The 20119-nt window shown below is 42.2% G+C and overlaps 1 protein-coding gene across 2 annotated transcripts in view; it reads left to right on the top strand.

The window, feature by feature from the left end:
- ACSS2 (acyl-CoA synthetase short chain family member 2) overlaps positions 1-20119 on the top strand; it is a 47349-nt gene that overhangs the window by 1476 nt on the left and 25754 nt on the right. For both annotated transcript variants that reach the window (XM_002710792.5, XM_002710791.5), the window contains exon 2: positions 4206-4401. In XM_002710792.5, the coding sequence (XP_002710838.1) occupies positions 4206-4401 (196 nt within the window). The remainder of the gene's footprint in view (positions 1-4205; positions 4402-20119) is intronic.

Raw genomic sequence — 20119 nt, 5'->3', positions numbered from 1 at the left:
TGCTGCAGGCGGTGTCCAGGTTTGAGTCCTTAGACCTCTTCACAACTCTTTCCTCTCTATACTTTCTCCATCGTGAGTTTGTCTTTTTTCCAGGGGTGAGCTGTTACTGCCTTGATAACTCCTATGTAAGTGGCTTTCTACCCAGCATCTCACTAACGCTCTGCTCACAACTTCCTAAAACTGTAGACCCTTTGTATTGATATCCCTTGATGTTAAACCATATTCAACATGACTGTGGTGGGAATTTACCAGTTTTCCCTCCAAAACCTGCTCTTCTCCCTTATTTTCTAATTCTTGTCAGTGTCAATGGCTCTATTGCATACCATAAATCTCTTTCATCCTCCTCTCCTCTAATGAGGTGTATCTACTTATCTTATCAAGTTATAGATTGCTTACTGCTTGCTAAGCACAATTCCAGTTTGATTTGATGTAGGAACTGTTATCTCCATTTTCAGAGATGGAAACTGAAGCTTAGAGAGGTTAACTGACTTGCAGAAGGTCATAAAGCTAGTTGGTGGTAGAGTTGGGACTTCAACGAGGCCGTCTTCACTGTAGAACCTATACTCCTAAAAACAATGCTGTTGCTTTCCCCCTCACATTATGCTTCTCACCAAATTCTGTCAAAATACTCCTTAAAAATGTCTCTAGGCCGGCGCCGCGGCTCACTAGGCTAATCCTCCGCCTAGCGGCGCCGGCACACCGGGTTCTAGTCCCGGTTGGGGTGCCGGATTCTGTCCCGGTTGCCCCTCTTCGAGGCCAGCTCTCTGCTATGGCCAGGGAGTGCAGTGGAGGATGGCCCAGGTGCTTGGGCCCTGCACCCCATGGGAGACCAGGAAAAGCACCTGGCTCCTGGCTCCTGCCATCGGATCAGCGCGGTGCGCCGGCCGCAGCGCGCCGGCCGCGGCGGCCATTGGAGGGTGAACCAACGGCAAAGGAAGACCTTTCTCTCTGTCTCTCTCTCTCACTGTCCACTCTGTCTGTCAAAAAAAAAAAAAAAAAAAAAGTCTCTAGATTTGCCTTTTCTTCTATTCCTACGCTCTTTAACCTCCTAATTTCTTCTCTCCTATTCTCATCATCTTCAGTCTTTCTAGTAGATTTATCTAGATTGATACTTTCATACGTCATTGCAAAAACTTTCAACAGTTCTTTATTCCACTTTCAAAATAAAATTCTGTTTTTCTTCGAAGCCTCTAAGTATCTGGCATCCTTATTTCCCACTATTCTCTACCATGCCCCTCATTCTAGATAAGTCATTCTTCCTAATATCCCGGATACACACAAGTCCCTTCCCACCTCCTTACCTTTGGTTATTTCCTTCTGCTCCTCTAATTCCACAAAGCTTTCCCTGGTCATCCCAACCTATACTCATCTTTTTTCCTTTTGAACTTCAGTACTTGCAATATGTACCAATGACACATCTAAATTCCTTCACCCACCCCATCACCTCTACAAAAAAAAAAAAAAAAAAAAAAAAAGAAAGAAAAAAAAGAAAAGAAAAGTGAAATGAGCATAAAACTCAATTTCTTCATTCTTTGTTGATGGACATAAATGTCCATAAATATTTTTTTTATTTTTTATTTTTTTGACAGGCAGAGTGGACAGTGAGAGAGAGAGAGAGAGAGAGAGAGAGGAAAGGTCTTCCTTTTCAGTTGGTTCACCCTCCAATGGCCACTGCAGCCGGTGCCTGCGGCTGGCACACTGCGCTGATCCGATGGCAGGAGCCAGGTGCTTCTCCTGGTCTCCCATGTGGGTGCAGGGCCCAAGCACTTGGGCCATCCTCCACTGCCTTCCCGGGCCACAGCAGAGAGCTGGCCTGGAAGAGGGGCAACTGGGACAGAATCCGGTGTCCCGACCAGGACTAGAACCCGGTGTGCCGGTGCTGCAGGCGGAGGATTAGCCTAGTGAGCCGCGGTGCTGGCCCATAAATAATTTTATATAATTTGTGTCTATTCTTATCACTTAAAAATGTTTTTAACTGTATTCTTTTTACTAACTTTGTAGTCCTTGGGAGAGTTTTTTGTGCTTTCTGAACTTCAGTCTTCTCATCTGTAAATTAGGATAATTAATATATTCTTCATTGATCTACGATGTCTTAAAGATTAAATGAAGTTAGTCTAGTCCTTGGTACATTAATGACATCATTAAAAGTCAATTCTCATTTACTTTCTCTTTAGTGGCCATTTAGTATTCTGTTGTATTACTACTTGTATTACTAATTTTCATCAGTGTGTTATTGTTGGACTTTTGAGTTGTTTCCAGTTTCACTATTATAAATAGTGTTGCTATAAACATCTCTTTAGTAATCACTTTTTTCCTCTTTGGGATTATTTTCTTGGAGAATATTCCCCAAAGTTGAGTTAGCAGATAAAATGGTATAAAATTTTTTATGGTTTCTGATAGGCGTTATCCTGCTATCTTGTAAAACTGTGCTGATTTCTTACAGTGCCATTGTTGTGTAAGACTATCTGTTTTCTCAGAGCTAACCAGATATTGGGTTTAATCATTTTCTAAAAATCTTTGCTAGTTATATAGGTGTATAATGGTACTTTGGGGTTGATTTAATTTGGATTTCTTTAATAGATTGCAAAGTTATAAACTGTGCAATTTAGTTTTCAAGTGTATTCTGTTTTGTACATGCAAAAATATTTCATATATTAATGTTCTCTCTCCAATTATATTGTAAAAATCAGGTAACCTTGAACAAATCACTCAGTCTCTATGAATTTGTTTCTTACAAATTGAAGGGGTGATCATTTTTCTTTAAGATTTATATATTTATCTGGAAAGAGTTACGGAATTTATTTGAAAGAGTTACGGAATTCAGAGGCAGAGAGAGAGGGAGGGAGGGAAGGAGGGAGGGGGAGAGAGAGAGATCTTTTATCAGCTGGTTCACTCTCCAAATGGCTGCAACAGCCAGAGCTGGGCCCATCTGAAGCCAGGAGCTTCTTCCAGGTCTCTGCACCCACAGGGGTGCAGAAGCCTAAGGACTTGGGCCATCTTCTACTGCTTTTCCAGGCCATAGCAGAGAGATGGATCAGAAGTGGGGCAGCCGGGACTTGAACTGGCACCCATATAGGATGCCAGCACTGCAGACTGGGGCTTTACCTGCTACACCACAGCACCAGCCCATGGGGGTGATGGTTTCTAAGATTCTTCCCATTGTTACTATTTTAAGTGTCTCAGTCTCCTCTGACTGCTGATTAGTACTTGGAATATCCTAAATTCTCTGGATTTGCTAAAGTAACAAGGCAGATATTTTAAGAATGTAAATCTGATCATGTCACTGTCTTGCTGAAAACCTTCAATAATGTTCTATTGCTCTTAGGATAAATACCAGATTCCTTATCACATACAGAGGAAGTGCATCATCTGCCCAGTTTATACATCACGTCTTACATAAATTCCTGCTATTCTTTCCCTTATTTTCAGTGTTTTGGTCTCAAGCATTTCCTCTTAACTTATATCCTTGGTTCCCTCTCATTGCATTTGTTAATACTGCTTTTGGGTAAGGGAATAAAGAACAATTCTTTTTTTTTTTTTTTGGATTTTAGCAAAAAAGGTCTTCCTCAGGGAAGTTCAAATCTTGACTTAGTAACACAGGTAAACTTGGACAAGTTACTGAACCTCTCTGAGCTTTGATATTTAAATCTATAAAATGAAAATGAAAATAATGCATACCTCCTGGGATTGTGGTAAGGACTAAATGAGATAATAAAGACCTTAAAGCAAAATCTGTCTCATAATGAGTAACCCTAATGCAAGCAGTAGCAGGAGAATAAATAGCTCAATAAATTGCTACTGAAACAGAATGAACAAACCAAGGGGAAAAAAAACAGATGATCATGAAAAGCTCTGTGGGTAAAGAATTTCTTCCTTTACTAATTGTTTCATTATAAATTTATTGATTTTCTACTGTGTGCTAGGCATTGTGCTAGGTTCTGTGTGGCTATGATTTGAATAGAGGGTAAAAAATAGAGAAAATTTTGGGAAAGAAGGAAATTTTTGAGTCAAGATTCAGGCCTTGGGAATAGAAGACAGGTTACAACAGGGGAAGATGACAAAATTAGACAGGTGAAGGAGGGAATCAGTGGTGGGTCCGAGGGCAGGGAAGTTGCAATGTGGTCCTGTACATAGAATGGAAGACAGTCTGAGGATAAATATGTCTGAGAAGTTCAGTGATGTGTGGGCTTCCCTTTCTGTTGCAGAATTTTGGGGAGACATTGCGAAGGAATTTTATTGGAAGACCCCATGCCCTGGCCCATTTCTCCAGTACAACTTTGATGTGACTAAAGGGAAAATCTTCATTGAGTGGATGAAAGGAGCAACTACCAACATCTGCTACAATGTATTGGATCGAAATGTCTATGAGAAAAAACTTGGAGATAAAGTTGCTTTTTACTGGTAAAAATTTCTATCTTATTGTCTAGTAGATAAAAGCATCTATGAGCAGTCTTCAAAAAGTCCATGGAAAATATGTATTATAAAAAATTATGCATTATTTCAAAAACGTTTGGAACAAACTGAACTTATATTTTAACTCTGTTGTCCCATGAACATTTTGAAGTATCCTTGAATACAGTGTTTTACAGTTCACAATGTGCTTTAAAATCCATTAGCTCATTTGATACATACAAGCCAGTACAGCAAGCAAAATATCATTAACTTAATGTCTAAAATATACCTCAAGAAAGTTAAATGACATAACTAGTGTGTGACAGAATTGGCATTCGAAGCCAAATAAGTATCCTGACTTCTAGTCTTGTTCTTGGCTTGTGGTTGGAGAGTAAGGGTGGGAGTGGGTGGATGGAAGATGAGGACCAAGTAGCTTTCTTTCTCATTCTTGCTTTGAAAGGAAATTGGGTATTTTTTTTTTACCACCATCTAGCACCATTATCATTCCCCTTTCATTGAGCTATGTGCCAGACACTGTGCTTAAGTGCTTAAATAGTATCTCATTTGATTCAACTACAAAAGCACTATTTGTTTTTCATTGTTTTATAAATGCGAACACTGAAATTCTGAGAAGTTAAAGCAAAGATTTATCCAAAGTCAAAAAAAAAAAAAAGCTGAGAAACAGGGCTGAAGTTCAAACTCAGATGTTATTATAGAGTTTACATTCTTAACCTTAAACATGACACTCTACCACCCCTCTATTTCCTTGGCCTCTTAATAATGTTGCAGAATAGATATTCTTAGTTCATTTCATAGGTGAAGAAATGAAGCATTGAAATGTTAAATAGCAAATAAAATCATAATATGAGTAAGTGGTAGAGTCAGGATTCAACCCTAAGTCTGTGACTCCACTGTGGGAACTTTCTAAACCCCTCTCTAAAACTTTCTAAAACCCCCTCCTCCTTGCAACTTAGGTCTCCAGGAGGTATTACTATACTGATCCCAAGTAGCATTTTGAAATTTCAGAAATTAGGGTATTTTTTCTGCCTCACCACCTATGAGCAGTCTGAGAATAAATCCATTTTTTAGTTAGTCAATTTGAGATGTCTGGATGCTTCATGGAAGTCTTAAATTGGCTCACAGTCAAAATTTTCCCAGTTTATATGATAATATTTTGAGAAAAGACCTAACCTGAGAGACAGGAAATTTAGTTTTACATTCCTACTCTGCCATTAACTTCGCTGTGTGATGATCGGTTTCTTCTCCCATAAAATGGGGATAATGTCTCTTCCCTTGATTTTCTTCACTAGATGTTTATAAGAATGAAATTGAATGATATTGCAAAAGTATTTATTAGAAAGCATTATACAAATGTGAGTGGTCTATTATCACATTACTGTTGCACAATGCAAGGAGTTATTTTGCCACTGAAACACTCCCTTTTATGTTCGGTGAGACTCTTAGTTCTTGCTCTAAGGCTTATGCTTGAGCTCCAGCCAATGCTTATACTTACCTCCTAGGCTCCTTGAGGATTGGAAAATCTTTTAAAATCTGTAAAGGAGTGCTTGTGTTTAAATTTTTTTTTTTTTTTGAGATTTATCTATTTATTTCGAAAGAGTAACAGGGAGAAAGGGAGAAGGGTCTTCTATCTGCTGGCCTACTCGCCAGATGCCCACATGGCCAGTGCTGGGTCAGGCCAAAGCCAGGAGCCAGGAACTTCTTCTGGGTCTCCCACATGGGTGCAGGGGCCCCAGGTATCTGGGCCATCTTCTTTGCTTTTCCCAGGCCATTAGCAGGGAGCTGACTGGGAAGTGGAGCAGCCAGGACTACTCATATGGGATGCTGGTTACAGACAGAGGCTTTACTCACTAGGCCATGCCATTGGCCCCTGTGTTTAAATTTGTTCCTGGGTTTGAAAGCACTCAAGTGCCTGGTGAAAGACTGAGAAAACACAGGCAGAGTTTTTCAATTGTTGGATATTACTCCAGAATCCTGAGGCCCATTTTTCTTGAGGCACTGGTTCCCCTACCACCCTCCCCAAACAGGCCCTAGAGAACCCTTCTTATTCCATCTGTAAAATGACAGAGTAGATTAGATCTGTGTTTTCCAAAGAATGCTCAAGGAACCCCTAATTACATGTCATACTAGTAGGGGCTTCTAGGCCGGCGCCGCGGCTCAATAGGCTAATCCTCCACCTAGCGGTGCCGGCACACCGGGTTCTAGTCCCGGTCGGAGCGCTGGATTTTTTTTCCCGGTTGCCCTTCTTCCAGGCCAGCTCTCTGCTGTGGCCCGGGAAGGCAGTGGAGGATGGTCCAAGTGCTTGGGCCCTGCACCCCATGGGAGACCAGGATGAGCACCTGGCTCCTGCCTTCAGATCAGCGCGGTGCGCCGGCCGCAGCGCGCCAGCCGTGGCGGCCATTGGAGGGTGAACCAACGGCAAAGGAAGACCTTTCTCTCTCTCTCTCTCACTATCCACTCTGCCTGTCAAAAAACAAAAAACAAACAAACAAAACAAAACAAAACAAAAAACAAGTGATACTAGTAGGGGCTTCTTAATTCATGAAATGAATGAAATGGGAGAGCATTACATAATATATTGCCTTTGTGTGGCATTCCCAATATGTGTTAACATAGTAAAGTCTCTAAGTCCTACAGTAGAGATATCTTACTGATTTTGTTTAATATTTTATTTCTCAAATTTCTTTGAGACCCAAACACATTTTATATTATGTTGTTAATATCTCAAGAAGCAGTATTTCATGGAACACTAATTTTGGAGTCATTGGATTAACTGATCTACAAAAGAAATAATTCTCTGAGGAAAGTACTTCACTATCCAAAATCGAACCATATTGGATAAAATTCCATATTGGAATTTGGCCTCACTTTTGGTTTAACACATTATGAATGTTCATGGAATAATAGTATTTTTAGAACTTGAAATGACTGTTAGAGAGTTCTTCTAGGCCAATTCTCTTTAGATGGGTAGATTAAGACAAGAGAGGCTAAGTGACTTGCTCAAGGACCATATATCTGTTTAAAGACAGAACTGAGGGGCCAGTGCTGTGGCATAATGAGTAAAACCTACCATGCTGACATCCCATATGGGCACTGGTTTGAGTCCTGGCTGCTCCACTTCCAATCCAGCTCTCTGCTATGGTCTAGGGAAGCAGTAGAAGATGGCCCAAGTCCTTGGGCCCCTGCACCCACGTGGGAGACCTGGATGAAGCTCCTGGCTCCTGGATTCAGATTGGCCCAGTTCAAGCCATTGCAGACAATTGGGGAGTGAAGCAGCGGATGGAAGACATTCTCTCTCTCTCTCTCTCTCTCTCTCTCATTCTCTCTCTCTCTCTCTCTCTCTCTGTGTGTGTGTGTGTAACTCTGACTTTCAAATAAAATAAATAAATATTTTAAAAAAAGAACTGACACTTATCTCCAGATATTCTCACTCCTAGTCAACTATTTTTTTTAAAGATTTATTTTATTTATTTGAAAGACAGAGTTACAGAGAGAGGTAGAGACGGAGCGAGGTCTTCCATCTGCTGGTTCACTTCCCAGATGGCAGCAATGGCCAGAGATGTGCCGATCCGAAACCAGGATCCAGGAGCTTCTTCCAGGTCTCCCATGCAGGTGCAGGGGCCCAAGGACTTGGGCCATCTTCTACTGCTTTCCCAGGCCATAGCAGAGAGCTGGATTGGAAGAGGAGCAGCCAGGACTAGAACTGGTGCCCATATGGGATGCCAGTGCTTCAGGCCAAGGCTTTAACCCACTGTGCCACAGGGCTGGCCCCCTAGTCAACTATTCTTTTTAAAATTTATTTTCTTTATTTAAAAAGTGGAGGAACAGAAGACAGAAAAAGGGATCTTTTTAAAATTTAATTTAATTTATTTGAAAGGCAGAGTTACAGATCAAGAATGGGAGAGAGAGAGAGAGAATCTTCATCTGCTGGTTCACTCTCCAAATGGTCACAGTGGCTGGGATTGGGCCAGACTCAAGTCAGGAGCCAGGAGCTTCATCCAAGTTTTCCCACATGGTGCTGAGGCCCCAAGCACTTGGATCATCTGCTGCTTTCCTAGGAACATTAGCAGATAGCTGGATTGGAAGTGGAGCAACCAGGACTTGAACTGGCACCCATACTGGGATGCCAGCATTTCAGGCAGCAGCTTAACCCACTTTGCCACATATTGGCCCTGAGAGATAGCTTACATATGTTGCCTCACTTTCAAATGTTGCTTCATATTTGCTTCATTCCCCTAATGCCTGCAACAGCCAGGGATGGGCCAAAATTAAGCCAGGAGACAGAAACTGCATCCCGGTCTCCTATGTGTGTGGCAGGGACCTAAGTATTTGAGCCATCACATGCCGCCTTTCAGCATGTGCATTAGTAGGAAGCCGGATAAGAAACAGTAGGCCAGACTCCATCTCAGGCACTTCGTTACAGAATGCCGGCATCCCAAGTGGCAGCTTAATCTGCTGTGCCACAAAACCTACCCCCTAGTCAACTGTTCTCTTCTTCACATGATACTGCCTCGCTACTCTATTAATGCAACGCTTGACTATGACAGATGAAAGAGAAAATCAGTTTGCTTAGAATCACCAGATGAGGGACCGGTGCTGTGGCACAGCAAGTTAAGCCACCATACGCAGCACCAGCATCCCATATGGGTGCCGGTTCTAGTCCCTGCTGCTCCAATCAAGCTTCCTGCTAATGTGCCTGGGAAAGCAGCAGAACATGGCTCAAATGCTTGTGCCCCTGCACTGATGTGGGAGATCCAGATGAAACTCCTGGCTCCTGGTTTTGGCCTGGCCTAGCCCAGCCCTGGCCGTTAAGGCCATTCAGGGAGTGAACCAGCAGATGGAAGATATCTCTGTGTGTGTGTGTCTCTCCCTCTCTTTTGTAACTCTGACTTTCAAATAAATAAATAAATCTTTAAAAACAAAATTACCAGATGAACAGTGTTATCTGTTTTAAATATCTCAGATCCTAGTTTCCTGGTGTTTACATTGTGTTTGGCAAGATAAAATGGGCCTAGATAAAATAATCTGAAAGCAGTTATTGGTCAAACTGCAAAGAGCCACTTACACAAATAGTTCACAGAAAGGAGAAAGCATTGGGCCACCATTGTGGTGCAGTGAGTTAAGCTTCACTTGCAACATTCACATCCCATATTGGAGTGCTAGTTTGAGTCTTGGCTACTTTTCTTCTGACCCAGCTCTCTGCTAATGCACCTGGGAAGCAGCAGATGATGGCTCAGGTATTTAAGTTTCTGCCACCTTTGTGGGAAAACCTGATGGAGTTTCTGGCTCCTGGGTTTGGCCTGGCCCAACCATGGATGTTGTGGCCATTTGGGTAGTGAACCAGTGTGTGGAAGATCTTTGTCTCTACCTCTCTCTCTTTCTGTTGCTCTGCCTGTCAAATTAATTAATTAATTAAGTTAAACATTTTTTAACAAAAAGGAGAAAGTTCTAATAAGGCAGTATAATGATCAGAAAAATGGGTTTTGGTTGAGATTAACCTAGTTTGAGTCCTATTTCTGCCACTAACTAGCTGTTTAATCTTGGACAAGTTACTTAACCTCTTTGAGCCTCAGTTTTCTTAGTTGTAAAATAGGGATAAAAATAACTTTTATCCTTATGGACTTGTCAATTAGGTAAAATTGAATAAAATAACACACATGTATTTAATACCTGGGACACTGGAAGAACTTAATATTAGCTGCCATTATTATTATATTGGGACAGTGAGAAGATCAAGTCTATTTGAAGTAAAAGAGTTGTGCAGGAACAATTGTTTTCATTCAGTAAGTACTTACTGAGAACTTGGTATATGTTAGACACTATTCTGAACAAAACAAAGACGCAGCCCTCATGGAGGTTACAGCCCCGCTTGAAGAGATGGACAATAAACAAACAACCCATTTATATATGCTAGGTGGTCAGAGATAAGTGCCATAGGGAAAAAAAACTGAGTGGAATAGGGCAAAGGTAATACTAACGATGCAGAATTGGGGATTGGTAAGGGAAGAATCCTCTGAAAAAGATGACAATTGAGCAGAGATCTGAAGGGAATGATGCCGTGTGCCATGTCACTAGTTGGAGTAGGGAGGGGAAATGTTCCAGACAGAAGAGCAAATGTGCTGCTGCTTGGTGTGTCTCAAGACTAGCTAGGAAGTTAATGTAGCCGAAGCGGTGTGAATGAGAGAGAGAGAGAGAGGGAGAGAGGGAGAGAGCAGTATTGAAGTTATCAGCTAGATCATGTAGAATATTGAAAGTCAACATGGATTGTTGTCTTTTATTTATAGTGAAGTGGGAAACAATTAGGCAATTTTGAGTATACACATGACAGTGATTTGGCTTATATTTAGGATCTGACTTTGTCTTGAGAACAGATTGTAAAAGGCAAAGGTAGGAGCAGAGAGACCGTTGGAAGCTACTGTAGGAAGTTAGGGGAGAGGGAATAGTGTTTAGACCAGAGTAGTGGTTGTGAAGTTGTTTAGACCAGAGTAATAGCTGTTAGAAGTAATCAACATCTGAATATATCTGGATTGAAGAGTTCATGGAATTTGGTGACTTGGATTGCATGTGGGGAGTGAGAGAAAGAGAAGTCAAGGCTGTCCTCAACAGTGAATGAGGTCCAGGTGTGGGAAATCTTGACTATTTTTAGAGATCTATGAAAGGATTTCATGTAGAGGAATGATGTGGTCACAGTTATATTTAAGAAGATTAATGTGATACATATGGAAGTGGGAGTATGAAGCCAGAAAACTGAGAGTTTGTTATTTAGGGAAGAGATCCCTGAATTGAGATGCCACTGATAGGAATGGAATGGAAAGATAAAATTTTAGAGTAATTTAAGAGAAGAAATCAGCATACGTAAGTGGGTGTGTAGATGGTTGGCAGACAGAGAAGAAAATGAGAGGAAAGAGTCAAGGATTCTCTTGGTCTATACACTTTACCTTCTTCAAAGACAGTTGTTCATCTATTCTTTTTTTTTTTTTTTTATTTGACAGATAGAGTTAGACGGTGAGAGAGATGAGAGAGAGAGAGACAGAGAGAAAGGTCTTCCTTCCATTGGTTCACTCCCCAAATGGCCGCTACGACCGGCACACTGCGCCAATCCAAAGCCAGGAGCCAGGTGCTTCCTGCTGGTCTCCCATGCGGGTGCAGGGTCCAAGCACTTGGGCCATCCTCCACTGCCTTCCCAGACCACAGCAGAGAGCTGGACTGGAAGAGGAGCAACCAGGACTAGAACCTGGAGCCCATATGGGATGCCAGCGCTGCAGATGGAGGATTAACCAAGTGAGCCATGGTGCCGGCCCCTGTTCATCTATTCTGAGCACTGAATTTGCCCTCCAAACCCACAGTTTGGTTCTAACCTCTCTTGCTTGTTACTGTCTTCCCACTAGTGTGGGAGGTGGGAGTGCAGGGGTTAGTGTATGTGTGTGAGATGACCAGTGACAAAGTATTGGAATAGTAGCTAGTGATGAATATTAGAGGTAGACGAAGGAGTGGGAGTTGGCTAGGTTGAAGGGACATTGTGGAGACAGTAAAGGATCTGGGGGATTAGCTAAAGGGTTTGTGGGAGAGAGTGTTTGATGCATGATAATCTGATAATTTATACTGGCAATCAATATCTGGATTATTCCATGTCCCCAGTCACCAAAGCCTGACAAATTTGATCTAGTCCATTCCTTCCAGTGTTTGCTTTGGCTTACCTGTGGCTGTCATTATCTTTGAGCTTCCTCGACTCTCAACCTCAGCTGAAATCATCCCCAGTTGAAGTAGATTCTCATTATATTTCAATCCTTCTTTAGAAGCTGGAGCTTCTGAGAAGCAGTTGGCTTTAGGAGTGACTTTAGAACAGAAACTCTGCTCTCAGGACCCATGTCTGCTCCTAACTATGAACTCTGGAATATATTTGGAAATCTCTAGGTCCCTGGGGGAGGATGTGTGAGTGTGTCCATTTTAGAGGGTGGGCATGGGTTGGGAAAGTGAGACAAGCCCATGTTTTGATAAGAGAAAGATTTGTCAAGATGCCATGGAATTACAGAGTCCTAGAGTATGTTGTCATATCATTCACATCCAAGGACTCCAAGTTATCTAGATCCATATTCAGGAGTTTATTCAATGACATGGAGAAGGAAAAACATTTTGCCCTCAATCTATATCTGCATCTTCATTTTTTTTCACAACAGTCTTTCTACTGGGTAAAATCTACTTGGTAAAGAACGACACTCATTTGAGCAAGAAGATGACCTCAGATCGTTTCTTCTCTTTGGACCTCCCATTTGTGAGAGTGGTGGAAGGTGAATTACAGATAGTCTGCAAGGTCCCTTCTAGCTCTGATCTTCCCAGGTTCTATGATTATTTCTGAGGAGAAAGTGGTTTTTAGAAGTTCTGTTGCAACCCATGATGACTTTATGGTGATTTAGTAGGTAGGCCGGCTTTCTGCTGAGTTGGTAAGAAAATGGAGGACTTCAGGAGGTTTGGGGGAATGGGCTGGTAAAGCAGTCTTCTCCTTTTGCCTGGAGGTAGTTTGTGGCTGGCAGCATAAACACCTGAAGCTAATGGGAGGTGTGTGGGAAACACCTGTTGCTGGGAACAGTCTTTCTCCACCTGAATCAGTTAAGCAGGTTGTAGAGGAGGGGTGGACGATTTCATGTTGGAACTCTAATCTCCTTTCTCTTCTCTCTGAGTTTCACGACCCTTGACACTTTAGAGAACCCCTCCCCAAAGTGATGAAAATGAAACAAGTAGGCTGTACTTTCTAAGTCACATTTTTGGAAGTAAGTTGCCTATTCTATAAACTCTGTCTCGAGGCCTGTTGCAGTATCCTGAGCTTCCAGGTCAGCTACCTGAGCTTGTGCCTGGACTGACTTCTTGTATCAGTGTATCCAGTAAACGTTTAATGAGGAAATTGGCTTTAGTCGTTGTCCTTTGCTGAGTCTTCCTTTTCCCCATCTATAAACTGTCAGGGGTAGATAAGAGTCTTGCTTAAGTTACTTCTGCAATTGACTATCGAAATTTCTGTGCATTGATGAAGCAGCTGGGAGAGCTTGAGGGAGAAGGAACCCAGAACTGGTCTCTTGTCCTTTGAAGACAGTGGGTGGGAACATGAGCTCATCTTGGAGCCTTACACTCACAGTAGTCAAAATAGAAGGCCTGGAGTTGAGGATGAGCCTGCATTCTCTCCAGGATTAGATTTGGGAGGGATTGGGCACTGATTATGATCCCTAGCATCTGACAAGTTGAACCTCTGTCTAGGAATTTGAGCCTCTTGGATTTAGTCCTTAGATTGGTTTACTTCCCATACAAATCAGGATATGTGGTTTCAATATCCCCACTCACAATTATTCCCATAGGTTATCATTCTGATTCTATCTCTATTCTAACACTTATTAGTTGGGAAAACTACCGCATCTCTTGACACCTCAGTTTTTCCATTAGTAAAATGGAAATGAGAGGGCTGGCGCTGTGGCACAGCGGATTAACACCCTGGCCTGAAGTGCCAGCATCCCATATGGGTGCTGGTTCTAGTCCCGGCTGCTCCACTTCTGATCCAGCTCTCTGCTATGGCCTGGGATAGCAGTAGAAGATGGCCCAAGTGGTTGGGCCCCTACACCTGTGTGGGAGACCCAGAAGAAGCTCCTAGGTCCTGGCTTTGGATCTGTGCAGCTCTGGCCATTTCGGCCAATTGGGGAGTGAACCAGCTGGTAGAAGACCTCTCTCTCTCTCTCTCTCTCTCTCTTTCCCTCTCTCTCTCTCTCTGCCTCTCCTCTCTCTGTGTAACTCAGGCTTTCAAATAAATAAATAAATAAACCTTAAAAAAATGGAAATGAGGGGACAGTGTGGTGTAACTGGTTAAACCTCTGCCTGTGATGCCAGCATCCCATATGGGCTCTGGTTCAAGACTTGGCTGCTCTACTTTCAGTCTAGCTCCCTGCTAATGCCTGGGAAAGCAGTAGAAGATGGCCCAAGTCCTTGGGCTCTTGTACCCATGTGGGAGACCTGGATGAAGCTCCTGGCTTTGGTTTTGGTCTGACCTATCTCTAACTGTTGCAGCTATTTGGGGAGTGAACCAGTGAATAGAAAAGCGATCTCTCTCTCTCTGCCTTTCAAGTAAATAAAAAGATAAATCTTAAAAAATGGAAATTATAACAGTTCCTAGAGTATAGATTCTGAGAGGAGCACCTGTAATAATCTGTGTAAAAGATTTAGCACTTGGCCAACAGTGTGTTAGCTATTTATATCATTACTCTAAAGCCTCCTACCTAAAATAGGTAAGAGCACAGCTGATCTGGTTAAAGCACGGCTGGGAGGTCCAGAGCACCTTCTATTGGCTTCTCCAGCCTGTCACTATGGTCCCTGTGAGGTATGCATGTGGGACTTCTAGGGATTTGTAAAGCTCAGTTTGAAAACCCTTGATCTGGTCCAGTCCGGTGGTGGTTTTATTATTATTATTTTTTTTTTTTGGACAGGCAGAGTTAGTGTGAGAGAGAGACAGAGAGAAAGGTCTTCCTTTCCCTTGGTTCACCCCCCAAATGGCCACTACAGCCAGAGCTATGCCGATCTGAAGCCAGGAGCCAGGTGCTTCCTCCTGGTCTCCCATGCGGGTGCAAGGCCCAACCACTTGGGCCATCCTCCACTGCCTTCCCGAGCCACAGCAGAGAGCTGGACTGGAAGAGGAGCAACTGGGACAGAATCTGGGGCCCCAACCAGGACTAGAACCTGGGGTACAGGCACCGCAGGCGGAGGATTAGCCTAGGGAGCCGCGGTACCGGCCTCAGTGTTCTTGTTTTATGGATAAGTTAATAATGAACCCACATTCCCAGGTTCCTCATATAATGTGGTTTCCTAACCAACCCCTTTATCATCCATGTTAGTCTTTAGAATTACTCTAGTTGTCTACTGTCTCTCATTAAACATTCCAGCTCTGGTTTCCTTTTGCCATTTTTTGACCTTACACATCTAATATTACATTAGTCTCATTGATGGCCATATTTTACAGCTCAATTTATAATCTCTCATTATACCCAATATTTTTCTTTTTTTAAGATTTATTTATTTATTTGAAAGACAGAGTTATAGAGAGAGAGAGAGAGAGACAGAGAAGTGTTTCATTTGCTGGTTCACTCCCTAGATAGCTGCAACTGCCGGAGCTACACCAATCTGAAGCCAGGAGCCAGGAGCTTCCTCTGGGTCTCCCACATGGGTGCAGGGGCCCAGGGACGTAGGCCATTTTCTACTGATTTCCCAGGCCATAGCAGAGCGCTGAATCAGAAATGGAGCAGCCAGGACTCGAACCGATGCCCATTTGGGATGCTGGCACTGCAGGCAGCAACTTCACCCACCATGCCACAGCACCGGCCCCATATTTCTATTTATTCTAGTAATAAGCTAAATAAATTTCTCCTGTGCTGTACTTATTTATTTGTTCCCTTGTATTTTTGAACTTGAGTAGAGTTCACAACACTTGACAGATGAGGAACTTGAGGTTCAGAAAGTAGAAGTGATGTGACAAAGGTATTACAGCAGTTATGACTTGTTCTGGACAGGAGAACACTTATATTCCTTGTTCCAGACTCTATGCTTCTACTTACACAGCTTTAGCACTTTTGACAACTTGTTATCTTTCTAGCCAGTGGTTTATCTGGAGTGTTTAGGGCCAGTTTTGGAAATGTTGATTATAGTTTGTAGTTTATAAGGCCAAAGACATTAAGGTGCAAATCTCAAAGATGTAGCACCCTAACCTTAGCTCAGATGTGTTCATTCATCCATTTGTTACTCATTTTTTTTTTACTGAATATGAATGTGTGTGCATGTGTGTGAGTGTGTGTATACTATATCTATGTAGTCTGCATATTACTTTGAGAATAGGCTCTAAGGGGCCAGCATTGTGGCACAATGGGTTAAACTGCCACTTGTAACACCAGCATCCCATATCAGAGTGCCAGTTCAAGTCCCAGCTACTGTACCTCTGATCCAGCTCCTTGCTAAGGTGTCTGGGAAAGCAGCAGAATATTATGCAATTACTTGAGTCCTTGCCACCCAAATGGGAGAATTGGATAGAGTTACAGGCTTTTGGCTTTAGCCTGGCCTAGCCTTGACCATTGCAGCCATTTGGGTGAACCAGTGGATGAAGGATCTTTTTCTCTTTCTATCTCTTCCTCTCTCTCTGCAACTCTGCCTTTCAAATAAATTTTTTTTAAATTTTAAAACAACAACAACAAAAAGAAAATATGCTCTGAGAGGCAGGGGGCAACAGTAAGGGGAACAACACTTACAATAGTTCAGGCAAGATATGACAATGGTGATAATGATGGAGGTCATGAAAAGTGGTTGGATTTTGCATACTTTGAAGGCAAAGCCAATAGAATGTATGGATATTTGATTTAAGAGACTAGAGTCAATAATATCTCTAAGGTTTTTTTTTGTTTGAGCAAAACAAAAATGGAATTTCCATTATTTGAGATGGAGAAGACACTGGAATTGATGAGGATTGAGTTTCATATACAGAGATATAAAACTGCAGCTGTGACAAGTGCTTAGGGAGCCACTGAAGTTTCAAGTAGGAGTATAACATATCAGCTTTACCTTGTGAAAAATCACCTCCTCGATCATGTGTACATGAAAAGAGTAAAAAATGTAGCCTGGGGAAGGAGTTCTGTAGGCAGAAGTTTCTTTGACAAGTGAAGGCCTCCTTTTGTGCCTCAGTTTCCTGACCTTTTAAATGAGTATGGAAAATCTTGTTCTGCCTGTCTCAAAAAGGTTACCATAAGGATTAGTTGAAATAAAAGATGATAAAACTCACTGAAAATACTTATTACTATGAGAATTATATAATTCTTCAATTTATAGAAAAGTTGCAAATACGATATAAATTTTTTCTTGAATCATTTGAGAGTAAGATGTAGATTCCTAAATACTTTTGTGTGTATTTCCAACAAATGAAAACTTTCTCCTATATAATCATAACATAACTATCAAAATAACAAAGTCAATATTCACATCTCACTACCATCAGACTTCAATGAAGTTTTGCTAGTGGTTCCAATGATGTTCTTTATAGCAAAAGATTCCAGCAAATGAATCATATGTGATGTATAGTTGTAATGTCTTTTTAGTCTCCTTTAATTAAGAATAGTCCTTCCCTTTCTCTCTGTCTCTCTCTCTCACTGTCCACTCTGCCTGTCAAAAAAAAAAAAAAAAAAAAAAAAAAAGGCCAGCGCCGTGGCTCAGTAGGCTAATCCTCCGCCTAGCGGCGCCGGCACACCGGGTTCTAGCCCCGGTCGGGGTGCCAGATTCTGTCCCGGTTGCCCCTCTTCCAGGCCAGCTCTCTGCTGTGGCCAGGGAGTACAGTGGAGGATGGCCCGAATACTTGGGCCCTGCACCCCATGGGAGACCAGGATAAGTACCTGGCTCCTGCCATCGGATCAGCACAGCAGCCATTGGAGGGTGAACCAACAGCAAAAGGAAGACCTTTCTCTCTGTCTCTCTCACTGTCCACTCTGCCTGTAAAAAAAAAAAAAAAATAGTCCTTCAGCCTTTATTTGACTTTTATGGCCCTGACATTCTATCTTTTTAATCTTACAGTCAACAAAATATAGCCTAAGGTTAAACTGAATTCCTTGCTATTTTATGTTATATAAGTGATTGATTTGTTTTAATTCCATAGATATTTCAACAGAAACCAAAATGGTTGCCTATTTTCAATTTTATAAAGATTTCTTAAAATGTTTCTAATTTTTTTTTCTTTTTTGGCTGGAAAGAGAAGCTCATTCACTGTCCTGTCCAAATGCCTCCAATGGCCTTGGGGACTGGGTTGGGGCTGGGGCTGGGTCAGGGCTGAAGCCAGAAGCCAGAAATGCAATCCCAATCTACCAGATGGTAGCAGGAACCCAATTATTTGAGTCATCACCACTGTCTCCCGAGATTCAAATTATCAGGGAGCTGGAATTGGGATCCAGAACTGAGAGTCAAACCAAGGCACTCCAGTGTAGGACAAGGGCATCCTAACCAGTGTCTTAACTCTAGGCCAAACACCTGTCCACTAAAGAAAGTTTTTTTGAAACTACAAATATCAGCTTATGTCATTATCACTCAGTAAAAAATGAAGGTATTTTAACTGTGTAAGAATAGAGAGGACATACTAGTATGAAGTATAGTACTTTATGTTGAATAAAATTAACTTTATTTTAAAAAATACCACTGATAGATGAGAATTTATCAAGGATTGGAGTAGATTGGCCTATATTTTCCATATTCTACATCTAAGCTCTAACATTGTTCCCTCTCCCTAAATTGGCCTATTCCTTGTCTCTGGGCCAATCCAATCCCTATGTATTTTTTTTTTTTAAGATTTATTTTATTTATTTGAAAGACAGAATTACAGAGAGAGGCAGAGACAGAGAGAGAGTCTTCCGTCCGCTGGTTCACTCCCCAGATGGCTGCAATTGCTGGAGCTGCGCTGATCTGAAGCCAGGAGCCAGGAGCTTCTTCCGGGTCTCCCACGTGGGTGCAGGGGCCCAAGGACTTGGGCCATCTTCTACTGCTTTCCCAGGCCATAGCAGAGAGCTGGATAGGAAAAGGAGCAGCCGGGACTAGAACCGGTGCCCATATGGGATGCCAGAGCTTCAGGCCAGGGTGTTAACCCGCTGCACCACAGCACCGCCCCCCCATGTATTCTTTCAGAACCATGTGAAATGCTATCTTCTTTGTGAAACTTTCCAAGATTCTCATTTTCCAACCTTCTTTCTTGCCCTCAAGCCAAAAGAAATAACAAAATATAGTTTTTAAAAAGACTTATTTACATATTGATTTGAAAGGGAGAGTGGCTCTGAGGAAGAGAGAGAGAGAGAGAGACTTTCCATTCCCTGGTTCACTCCCCAAATGGGTGCAAGAGCCGGGGTTAGGCCAGGCTGCAGCCAGGAGCCAGGAGCTGCATCCTGATCTCCCACATGGTTAGCATGGGCTCAAGCAATTGGGCCATCCCAATGCTGCTTTCCCAGGTGGATCTGTAGGCAGCTGGATTGGAAATGGAGCACCAGGACTCAAACCAGCCCTCCAATATGGATTGAGCAGTAACTAAACCTGTTGTATACAATGCCAGCCCCAGTAAAATTTAGATTTAGAAAAGGCACTTAATAAAACATTCCTTTCATTTGTAATTGAGCAGCTGAGGCCCAGAGAAGTGAAATAATTTGTAAAAGATTCACATTATGCAAAGTTGCACCTAAGCCCTAGTTTTCTTGATTCGAATCCACAGCACTCTCTCTGTCCATTCATTTCCCCATCTGTCACTACAGCATTCCTGCCCTGGGGCTGTGAGAGCTCCATCTGGATCTAAAGGTGGGCCTAGAGGAATAGTACAGCTGAGGTTGATCAGTTAAGGTGAGGTCAGGCCCTGCAGGAACTCAGGACACAGGGCTGAACGCTTCAACTTTATGCATTAAGCAATGGGGAGCTTGGAATTTTGAAGCAGATAAGAGACAAGGGAATACTCCAGAAACTGAGGCCTCAGACGTTAACTTTTAATCTCTTTTTTGGGATATAAGGTTTTAAGAACAGCCCTCATCTAAGGTTCTAAGGTCTACTTATTAAAAACATTACAGTTTTACTAACAGGGAGAATTATTACTGTATTTATGAAAAACAAGACCCTGAAGCTATTCACCCTGGAACACATTACATAGAGTTGCCCATTCAAGGAAACGTCTCTATAGCACATC

Source organism: Oryctolagus cuniculus, chromosome 11 (assembly GCF_964237555.1).
Source record: "Oryctolagus cuniculus chromosome 11, mOryCun1.1, whole genome shotgun sequence".
Lineage (NCBI taxonomy): Eukaryota > Metazoa > Chordata > Mammalia > Lagomorpha > Leporidae > Oryctolagus > Oryctolagus cuniculus.
The sequence above is the reverse complement of the archived record's forward strand: the minus strand, read 5'-3'. Positions and strand labels throughout refer to the sequence as shown.